This window comes from Toxotes jaculatrix, chromosome 22 (genome assembly GCF_017976425.1).
Source record: "Toxotes jaculatrix isolate fToxJac2 chromosome 22, fToxJac2.pri, whole genome shotgun sequence".
NCBI classification, from domain to species: Eukaryota; Metazoa; Chordata; class Actinopteri; family Toxotidae; genus Toxotes; species Toxotes jaculatrix.
In genome coordinates, this window is record NC_054415.1 from 1207079 (window position 1) to 1218491 (window position 11413).

General features: G+C 44.0%; 1 protein-coding gene across 3 annotated transcripts; it reads left to right on the forward strand.

Moving 5' to 3' along the window:
- Nucleotides 1-308: 308 nt before the first annotated feature.
- mdm1 (Mdm1 nuclear protein) lies at nucleotides 309-10070 on the forward strand. Of its 3 annotated transcripts, none has more exons than XM_041030283.1 (16): nucleotides 309-476; nucleotides 1093-1192; nucleotides 1518-1667; nucleotides 1871-2044; nucleotides 2272-2363; nucleotides 2447-2584; nucleotides 3385-3549; nucleotides 4290-4408; nucleotides 4549-4591; nucleotides 6962-7188; nucleotides 7407-7577; nucleotides 8059-8141; nucleotides 8236-8297; nucleotides 8515-8767; nucleotides 9041-9103; nucleotides 9209-10070. In XM_041030283.1, the coding sequence occupies exons 1-16, from the start codon at nucleotides 459-461 to the stop codon at nucleotides 9316-9318; spliced, it is 1968 nt and encodes a 655-aa protein (XP_040886217.1). In that variant the 5' UTR covers nucleotides 309-458; the 3' UTR covers nucleotides 9319-10070. The 3 variants fall into 3 exon arrangements, with proteins under 3 accessions (XP_040886217.1, XP_040886218.1, XP_040886219.1); XM_041030284.1 differs by having other exon boundaries at nucleotides 3388-3549; XM_041030285.1 differs by lacking the exons at nucleotides 309-476; nucleotides 1093-1192 and adding an exon at nucleotides 1321-1429.
- Nucleotides 10071-11413: the final 1343 nt, after the last annotated feature.

Consider the following 11413-nt stretch of genomic DNA (forward strand, 5'->3'; position numbering starts at 1 on the left):
ACATTGTTGTTGTACGGGAGGGACATTTAATATTGCAACAGACCAGAGATTAAGATAGGAAAGGAGTACGGAGGAAATATCATATATAAAGTTCACAAAAGTTTACGTTTAGATTAGCATACAGTTTATAAAGGTTTTCCTAGACCAATCAGTCATATTTTGAATATAATATCATAGCAACTGCATTCTGAGATTATTCATATATAAAATGTGTTTATCCAAACTCACGGGAACAGCTGACGTCAGTTGTGTATCAACGTTTCGGTGCTAAAGCGCCTGCGCATGACGCTGAGCTGCCATGGCAACGGCGGCAGCACCTGGAGCTGAGGAGAAGCTTAGCCGCCGGTTAGCACGCTGGTCGGGTTAGTTAACTAGTTGTGCAGTATTATTACGGATAGTTAACAAAACTCATCTGGTCACGTAATGACTCGTCGTGCTAGGTCAGCGGTGAGAGCGCCATGACTGTCCGCTTCAAGGTAAACAACAACAGGTGTTAGCATTAGGGACGGGTTAGCCAAACAAACTGATGCTAACGAACGTAGCCCACATAACAGCTAAAACTAGCTAATTACACCATTTATAAATGGTGGTGGTGATTTATAAAGTGGTACTAACTAAATTGCCGATAGTTTTAGTTCTGGTGAGCCAGTCTGGTTCCGGTTTAACGGACAGAACCCGGCACGAGACTGCAGAGTCAGGATTAATGTGATTTAATCTGATGCAATCAGCTAATCTAGCTAATCAGGGTTAGACAGACAGGCAGACAAATAATTTTAGAATACTTTATTCTTACTTTATTCCCGAGTGGGACGACCTTTATTGTACAGCACTTTTCAAAACTCAAGTTACTAAGTGCGAAGTGCTAAAAAGATCAAACCAATTCAGTGATGTGAGAAAAAATAAATTATAAAACGGGAATTAAAACGAAATCAAATGACAAATAAAATTTAATAAAAACTCAAATAAGTCTCAGACTAGGTCTCAGACTACATGCTGGCTCATATGGTACTAAAATGTCATAAATGCACAGGTAGTGAAAGATGGCCACACTATTTGGATTTGTGTTGATATGTGTTTGTGCATTTGTTTCAGTGTCAGAGTGAATACCAGAAGAGCTACGGGGTTTCCCGGTCCAGGAGCGTGTCTCCTCAGCGCTGCGCCCCATTGGCCGGCCTTCGCTCTGACCAGATGGGTAAGAACCCTGATGTGGGCTCTGGGTAAACTTTAGTGTGACAGTGCTGCAGTGGACTGTGCCTGTGCGTGTGTGTGTGCGTTAGTTTGTATGTGTGTTTTTTATTTTGCTTTCCCACCACAGGAAACCAGAAAATGGCAGAACCCAAGCTGTTTTTTGGCAGTTGTACAAATGCAGAACAGATTCATGCGACCTCAAGGGTCACATGGAAGGGAGAGATGTTCTCAGTCCATAAAGGTTTATCCACAAATACCTCGGCTATTTAGAAATGTGAAAGAGAAAAACAAAAAAATTGCTGCTTATGTCTTTGACGTGTGTCTCTCAGGTATCAGTAGAGAACCAGGTCTCCAGCACCGGAAGAGGCTTGGACCTAGTGGTCTCGCTCAGTCCTGCACTTCTCTGGTCTGTCCATCAGATCCACAGCACTCCCCGACTGACCTGACTGCCCATGCCCAGAGTAAAGTGCCCTTTGCTGGTAGGCAGTTCACGACCGATTGTCATCAAAATGTACTTATAATAAAATGTACTTTTTTAGTCTAATGTTACTTAATATGAATAAAATAATCTTAAGACAGCAAAAAAAAGCTGCCATGTTGTATGTTAGTATGTTGGAATCTTATGTATGTTAATAAAGTGTTTTATGAATTGATTTCTTCTTCTCCACCTTTTCATTGCCAGCCTCCAGGAGCCGCTCATCCCACCGGGAGGAGCCTTCCCTGAACCCAAAACCTCCAACACCTCCTGAATCTCGAGCAGAGCCTGAATCTCCTGCGCAGCCAGAAACTCCAGCAGGACCACGACCTGCTGCAGACTCAGGACCATCAGCAGAACCAGTACCGGCTGGAAAATCAGGTAAACATACACATCACATACAGTCTAGATTGGGACAGTTATGTATTTCATGTTCTTTACGCTCTGAGCTTCAGCACATTGAATTTGAAATGACATAATGGATACTACATTAAAGTGCCATGTCTCAGTCTTGCGTAGGTTTCATCTGTAACTCTGCTTTCAGTATCTTCACACTCCTGACCTTTTTTTGTTTTTAAGGAAAATGATTTTAAATATTCTGTCCTCAGCAAAGCCCCACCCCTCCCTGCCTGACAGCCAACCACAGCCCAGGCGCCCTATGACAGCAGCACCTGATGGACAGCAGCCCTCGGCCAATGAGGTGAGCAGCGTAAAACCCTTAGTTTTATTTTTAAAAACAAGTTCTAAATGTAAAATATCAGGATCTCCCCCCTTGTGTTGCAGGTTGATCGCGCTCTGCAGAGGAGGGTGGGGCTGAGGTCAGGAGAACAAAGGTCAGGAGGTCAAAGGTCAGAGTACCACACACAGTTCGGCTGGAAGAAACCTGCAACTGCAGCTTCACCCATGTTGACTGCTGAACAGGTATGATACTACCAAATACTCATGAATACTATCAAACACTACATCCATACTGAGCAAATGCTGCTTAATATACGAATAAATACTATAAAATATTACTGCACATTACACTTATACTGACTGCAGAACAGGTACACTAGTACTTCTAAATACTACTATTTGCTACTCAGTAGGACCGAACGATTTATGGTTTTCTGATCGAAACTACGATTTGAGACAACGCGAGCTGAAAGATGTGGAGTATTATGCCACAGCTGCTGATATGTGGTCACGCACAGCGACCGAGCCATATCTTAGTCTGACTGTGCATTTCGTAAATCCCAACTCTGAGTTGGAAAGTCTCTGCCTGCAGACAGCAGACTTTCCCACTGACCACACCGGAGAGAATACTGCACTGAGATATTTCACTTCATAACTTAACACAGTTAAGGATTTTTTTTGCACTACTTTAAGTTAAGACAGTCGAAGATGCTCTTTTAGTTCTTCATCTGTAATAACTGCCGTTGGTCAAGGACTTTATAGAATGTAAAACTTAATCCCGGAAAGTTTGTCATTAAAAACTGCCAGTTCAGCTGCATGGCCACTAGGTGGAGGCAGACTGTTTGCTGCTCATCTCAACTGCAGAAGAACTTCACTGATGACACTGGGTTATTGATAACTGGTGATTCTATCGATGTTTTTAAGGTGGTTTAATGATTCATTCATTCAGTCAGACACCTTCTTTGATGTTATTGATTAGTATTTAAGTGACTGGTCATTGCTTCTTATTTTTGACCCCCCCCCCACACACACACACACACCAGCAGGTGCTGTACTCCAGCAGCAGGTCTGTCCATCCTTTTAAGAAAAACCCCGTTTCCATGGAAACAGAGTATCGTCAGAGCTTCCAGGGCCTGGCCCCTCCCACCGGCCCTCGCCTTCGGAAACATGTGGAACATCAGCGAGTTCCACTGTTCCACACACAAATGGTACGCAGCTATATCTGTCTATATACATATCTATATATAAATATAGAATCTATATCGTACTGAGTATCTATCTATATATATATAGATATATTTATATAACCACAGACACATATTTATCTCTGTGTGAATTACAGCTGCCCCATCACAGTACCCTGGTAATGTAGGTTTGGTGACATCTTCTGGTCAGATTAACATTTGATTGCAAACAGTGTGAGTGAGAGACGGCTCTTTAAACGTACTCTTACTGTGCTTTTTGTTCTCCCCTTCAGTTCCTCTGTTTCACTTTTTTAAAAATTCGTGTTGCTCTTCATGGAGCTCTGTTGCAAGTTGGAACACAGGAATTTTAATGGCCACTGAATGTCTCTGTTGTGGTTACCTGGGAAGTGTTGATTAATGTAACAGTATAACATGACATGTATGACGTATGCGTTTGTTTGCATCTCCAAATTAATGAACTTGTATTGTAGCTTAGCTACAGTGAGGCTCACCTGAAGAGCATGGAGCAAAGGTTATTTACAGTTGTATGCAAAACGGAAAAGAATTAAATACACCACATGCTGCAGCCTTTCTTCAGCTGTCAAAGTCCTGAAAGTTCATCAGTCAAGAACAGAAACTCTGAGCTGCTACAGAAATGTGTTCAGGTGGTGATGTCTGCACACGGGGCTTTTAAAGCATTGACTTCGTACGTGACAATTTACTTTTTTTTATAATTGATAACGAGAAGATTGTTTCATCTCCAGACTAACAAAAAGAGGAGGGAGGAGTCCCCGAAGAAGCTCCGCCTCAAACATGATGCCCCCGACCCTCAGAAAGATGACGCCACACCCCCTCCTCCTCCTCAGGTGCAGAGAGGACACAGGTGTGTGTTTTTGTGGGTGTGCATGTGTGTTATGTGTGTGTGTGTTATGTAGTACGGACCCATTGTGTTTCTGAAATCGTCTGTCTGTCTGACAGGATGTTGACAGAGTATGAGTCCAGCTTTCGTTCTCCCCTCTACAGGATCCCAGAAAAAGGTGGAGCCATGGAGGGCAACTTCCTGCAGGTCAGGATTCAGGACTGTGGGGGTGGGGTCATGTGATGAGGGGTGGGGTCATGTGACGAGGCGTGGGGTCAGTCACTACTTTTATTTCTGTGCTCATTTACAGAGATATGAAGTGAAACCAGATTTCCTGGGTTCTGCTGTACGTGTGAGGGTTAAAATACTGTACTTGTTCCTTACAGCACGATATCTATTAATTAACCGCTGACAAAAGTCAACATGTCGGTCGTTATTCATCCTCAGCACGTTTTACAGAACAGGTTATTATGGAGACCTCAGCAGGTAATCAGATCACGCGTGTTCGTCTGTCTGTACCTTCACTGTAGGTTCGACTGCTTTTGCTTTTCATTCTCCACTTGCAGATTTAAACCTGTAGGATTTCTGCTGTGACTGATCACCGTGTCCCAGATCAGTCTCACTGATGTGGCCGTCGGGGGATTTGTGCCTTGCCTGCCTGCTAGCTAAACTCTGCGATTGTGTGTTTTTATGTGTTGCTGATGGAAAACCAGAGTGCTGAGTGTCAGCGGTGAAACCACAGAGCTTCATTTCAGGGAAACAACACACTGTTAGTCAGAAACACGCATACACACACATACACACAGGTAAGTTCCCACCAGTCTTGTGGAAAGTGTTGTTGAAGAGGGCGCAGCTTGTGTCAGATGAAACTTTTTGACTTTTCTGCATGAAATTAGCAGATTTTAGTCCCAGGTCAGCTGGAAACATCAAACACCTTCGTATATTCCCTGAAACTGTGCAGGAGAAAATTTCTGCAGCTGTCAGGTTTACGTTTCTTGCTCCTAATTTTTTAAAGAGTATTTTTACTTTTGAAATCATGTAGCCAAAAGTATGTGGACGTGAGCGTGGCAGGGCCGTGGGTCCTGGTCTGGGGTCAGTCCCTTAGTTCCAGTGAGGAGAAATCTTAATGCTGGAGCATACAGTGATATTTTTCCCCATCCAGCACCTTCAGGATGACCTGGAACACCTACAGCGAGCCAGGCCTCATCCCCCAGCATCAGTGTTGGACCTCACGGTTCTCTCATGCAGACACGAGCGTTAGTGAAAACAATGAAATATTGTTGTTTATCTAATATTTTTGTTTTTGTAGCACGATTTAACAAACATTTCCCATAAGCCCCTGACGTTAGCAGGCTAAACGTCACAGCTCGACAGGACAGGCGAGTGTGTGTGTGTGTGTGTGTGTGGTTCAGACATGTCTGTTATAACAGGACAGAGAGGACCGGCTCTTTCTTTTTTTTTTTTTTTTTTTAGAAAATCTGTTGAAACAGATGCTGAATGAGAGATTGTGCTGATTGTTCTGAGGTACAGACGTTAGTGGAACGGAGGCTGGACATGACGTCAGGACATCAGCCCTCCGTTGATTCCAGGCAGTCAAGTCATTTAAAGCACATGACACACACGTGGCCTGATTTGCTGCAGATTTATCATATTGCATAACCAGCTGATTACAAGCAAATTTTTGTGACCTCTTAATATGACACATGAAGAGAAAACTTTTTTTTAATTCAGTTAACTCTTTGCATGCACCTGTAGCTATCATGCATAGGTTTGTTGAAGCTAATGATGATGCAGCTTCTTTTAAACGTATACGATCTGATCAAGTAAACCAACAATATGAAACTCAGCCAGAAATCAATAAATCCGTGGGCGACGTGTAACCGTCCGATTAACTTTCCATCCTGTGGTGGATCTGGTCTGAGAAGAGTTTCATAATGTGGAGGGAAGCTGTCAGCTGACGTCATGAGCTGCCTGTTCTGAGGAAACAATAAAACCTTCACAGACTCCGCGTCGTTCTCATTCAGCAGTGTGACAGTCAGTGGACAGATTTGCGGTGTCAGGCTTACGGTTCGTGTTTGCTTTGAAAACAGGTCTGGGGTTATCCGGGGTTTGGACTGGGGTCATGGTCGGGTTACTGGTCTGTTTACCAGAATCAGCAGAGTGAGGCATCATAGCAGCTGCAGTTCAGATAAATGACATGATCAAGGCAGAGTCGATGGATGTGTAGTTCAATGATTTACTCTGAACTGTAACTGGCTTTGAGCTGACAAAGGAAAATAAAACCAGGAGCGACGGCACAAACCTTTTTATTATTTCAAAAAATGTAAAGTTTCACATCATCACCATGTGTTAAAAATGCAGCAGCAGTGAATTAGCTCAGTGCAGTCAGAAATCAGTCAGCTTTCATCATAGACTGTAGATTTCATTACAGCTACTAACTCTTCTGTTGGAGAACAAAAACTTTAGACCAAAGTTTGACTAAATTTGAGGCTGCAACAAACAAACGTATCTGACAGTAACCGCTGCTTCATAACCAAGAAAATACCTGAACGTCGTGTAACGTCTGTTCCTGTCCAGGTGAAGGAGCTGAGGCAGAAAGCCTTGTTGTACCGTCGTCGAGCCTGGGGAGCTAACTTCTCCAGAGATCACCTGAGCCAGCTGCAGTCTGAACACAACGCTCTGTGGGAGCCGACAGACACCACAGGCTCGGCTACTGACCCTCCCACCCCCCGCCTGACCTTTGACCCGTGTCAGGATCCAGACAGCCGCAGCACTTCCTGTGTGGAGGCTCTGGACCTGGCCAGGTGAGATACACTGTATGTGACCAATAAAAACATCGAATTCTCACATCGGAGAAGCTGAAACCATCAAACGTCCAACATTCAACAAAATGTCTGAAACGATTAATTGATCATCAAAATAGTAATCTGAAAACTTTTCTGGGCTGATTCCTACCTGTCTGTCTCTCTGTCTCTCTGTCTCTCTGTCTCTCTGTCTGCCTGCCTGTCTGTCTTGTTTGCAGCCACTCCAGTAGGTCTTCTGTTGTAGGCTCGGGAGAAATGCTCAATACCAATAAAAGCACAAAAACAAACGCACAAAGAAAAGCACAATCACCTCCACGTCGTCCTGCTGAGAGACGTACGGCGTGGGAAGAAGAAGAAGAAGGAAAGGATGATGGAGAAAATGCAGATGAGTAAGTTTTTCTCTTTCTGCTTGACCTGAGGTGAACCATGACTGTGAAACTGCTCCTTTAAAAACTGTGCTCTGTGTTTTTTTGTTCTAAAATGTCAGTTCTAAAATGACACACCACTCAGTGAGTTGTTCATCACGTTATGTTCTGAGTGGTTGGTTTGTAGATGTGGGTTGTAGCAGCAAACACACTCTGAGTATTTGATCTTTAATTTTGAGACACGTCCTTCGGTCCTCATCCGAGGTTTATGGGCTCAAACATGGCCGACAACATGAAACTTACAACATGAAATTGTCTGTGATATTTAATCTTGTTGTTCAGCAAACAAAAAAACTGGTCTGTCTCACCAGAGTAAAACAAACAATTTACAGAAATGAAAACTCTGAAACAAAGATAGATGTAAACTTTAAAGTGTCAGAGTCCATCACTGCTGTGTGTGTGTGTGTTTGTGTGTGTCTGTGTGTGTGTGTGTGTCTTTGTGCAGGGAGGAGGGGAGGATGCCGACTCCGAGGCTGAAGATGAGGCCAGTTCAGAGAACTCACCACGACCTCACCACACCTGCCACCGGTACATACTGTACACACACACACACACACACACACACACACACACACAAACACACAAACACAACTTAGACCTCTGACCTCTGTTTGTACCACAGGAGGTGCTATGCTGGTGGGAAAGCTGAAGAACAGCGATGAATGTTCTCCACACCAACAGCAGGTGAAATTTGAAACACATTTTAAAAATTAGAATCTATAAAATAAAATGAATCTTGTTGTCCTGGAAATTGTTTTTGATATTTTCGTCTTTTCCTTATTAATCAACAGATCAATAAAGTTGTGTTAGACTTCCACAGAGAAACCAGTCGTATGTCAGTGAAAACGTTCTGCAGCATCATTTCTTAAAAACACTGATGCTGAGGTGTTTTTGTCTTTAGAGGTGTGGATCAGCCGTTTCCATGGCAGCGGGAGCAGACGCCGCAGGCGACATGCCAGTCAAACAGACAGAGGCGTGGACAGAAAATAACCACCCCCACCGCCCATCATCTGGCCCCTCCCCAGACCACAATCCAGCCTCTAGGATGAGGATGAAGCAAACGCCTCCACCCCCTGTGGCACCGCCCCCTCTGGTCCCACCCCCACTGCACTGCATCCAAGGCACTCTGAGACATCCCGACTTCCAACACAACGGTGAGCATCTGCACCAGGGACTGGTGCTGATAACAGACGCATGAGTAGTTTTATTTACGTCTGAACGTTCGCATGATAAAAAGGTTTCTGTTCTTCATCATCACACTCGCATCACATCAGTCAAACAATCACAAACAGCACGACTCAGGTTTATTGTGGGTGAGCAGAGAGTGTGGACCTGTGTGTGTCAGGTGTCCCACAGGTGGAGCGGTGACGGTCCCATGTCACAGTCACGTCCACACTGTGAATAATGGTTCACCTGTGTCTCCTCAGGTCAGCTGGGTTTGAGGTTCAGGGAGGTGCAGTGTTCAGGAGGAGGCTGTGGCTCTGATGAAGGTGAAGCTCTTCGACCTTTGAAAACAACACAGCTTTTTAAAGAACGAAATAAAGTTGTTACCTCTGTCATTAATGTGCATTTAAATCTATTTTCCCGTTGCCCAGGTGACCGTCTCTCAGTGATGTCGTGGCGTTCGGCGGCCTCCTGCTCCATGGCGTCTGCCGTCCTGGATCGAGCTCAGAAGAGACGAGAGAACTTCTGGGGGAAGAGATGACCTCTGACCTCCTGACCCCGGACTAGGTCAATGCTGTCGCCATGGAGACCAGCGTGTTGTTTGTAGAGCTGAGTGTTTAGTTTATTAATCATCGCTGTAAAGTAATTAGAATAATGTATTTTTATAGATGTGATTAATTTAAACGGAGATTCGTATTTTTATAGATAAATTCAAGCTTTTAAGTTGAATTATTCTGCCACGGTTCACACTGCAGTTTTATAAATGTAGTAATTATGAGATGTTAGTTATTTCTGTGCTTACCATGTGACTGCTGAGGACCAACTCTTTGTTTTCATGTCATTACAAACCAATCAGTAAAATGTGAACCGGCTTCTTCAAAGTCCTGTGAATGTTCTCACTGTCGACAGTCACATCTTCCACTGAGAACAAACAATTCTCAACATTTCAAAACTCAGGGTTGTCCGTGGTAACGCTCGGCCTCCTCTGCAGGTCAAATCCACTTTTTTACTCTGGGAATTAACGGCAAAAATCCTCAAACTGTTTCCTCCGACGCCTTTAAATATTTCTTTACAGTGACGTTAGAGAGCTGACGTCATGTCAGCAACAGACAGGATGGATTACCTGGCAACTCCTCACACCTCACGCACTATACAAACACACAATAAACACAATACACACAATACACAAACCGTCAACCAGGTATGTACTTCAGACAAATCAGCCTCCTGTGAATTCCCCTCATAACAATATACTGGCCAGAACAAACAATGTAAAGCCGAGGGAGTGTGTGTGTGTGTGTGTTGTGTTGTGTGGGCGGGGGCGGGGGCGGGGGCGGACTCTCCTGTGATTTCATCATACTGTGAAAGTCCTGCTCTGTAGTTTGATTCATGATGAGATGAGAAATCACAGAGTTAAAAGTCATTAAATCCTGAATAATGTGATAAATGTGTTTTATGTTCTCACTTTGTTTTAGATTTAAAATGAATTAACTGGTGGCGATAACAGAGTTCTTCAGTCTGCATGAATGTTTTGATTTGGTAACTGGTCAAACCTCAAACCAGCTCTTCCAGTATCAGTGGTTCAGGTGGTCTCAGGTGGTCTCAGCTGGTCTCAGATGGTCTCAGCTGGTCTCAGCTGGTTTAGTGTTGCTCAGTGTTCAGGACCGTTGTCCCTTCAGAGCTGCTTCGGCTCATTCCTCAGGATCTTTGTCGGGTTAAGGTCTGGACTCTGGGTCGAGAAGGTGGATTTTGTTTGGTCATTATTCCTACTAAGCTTTGGGGGATTGTTGTTGGGGGGGGGGTTGGGGTCCCCCCCGGGTCTGTGCCCAGTCAGCCCATTCAGAGATCCATGCATGATACTGGCCATGGCTGATTTTAGGAAAGTGAAGATGGAACATTATTCTAGATGTTTGGAGACAAAACGCTGAGAACTTATTGGCTTGTGCAACAGCCTGCATGTCTGATACCAGATGCATCAGGTATCTGGACCTGGATTATTTAGTCTGAAAGATGTGACATCCGTGTGAAATCTTCTCTGGAATAATGTGAGAACTTCCAGCAGCTGCTCAGTTCTCAGTCACTGCTGCACGTCTGTGGTTGTTTCCCGCTCATTGTTCAGCGGATGTTCCACTTCAGGCCTCTCGCTATGAACATGTTGCAACATGTCGTGAGTAACGTCTCCTCCTGTGACGCAGTGGTTGCAACACTTGGGTTCATGAGTTTATGGAACCAATAAAAAATATTTGTGCAAAAAAAACCCAAAACCATCAGTTAGAAGAGAAAACACAGCGACGGGCAGGAAACTGGAAATATGAGTAATTCAAAGTTAGATTCATCTGAGTGAGTTTTATTTTATTCTATTTTATTTTGAGCTGATGTTGAAATAAAAAGCTCCACGTTCAGTCCATACCGGTAGAATTAAGTCTTTTTTCCGTTAAACAGATGCTCACAGCTCCGTTTTAGCAGTGAAGCGTTTAATCCTGTTATCAGTCTCTGAGGGTTCACACACCCACGCCCAGCACAAGGAAGGAAAAATCAAACAGAAAACTGACCCGGCCACTCGATCCTTCGCTTCACAAGCCGGAACATCCTGACAGGAAAATGCTGCAGTCAAGACGCTCGGATACAAAAGGACT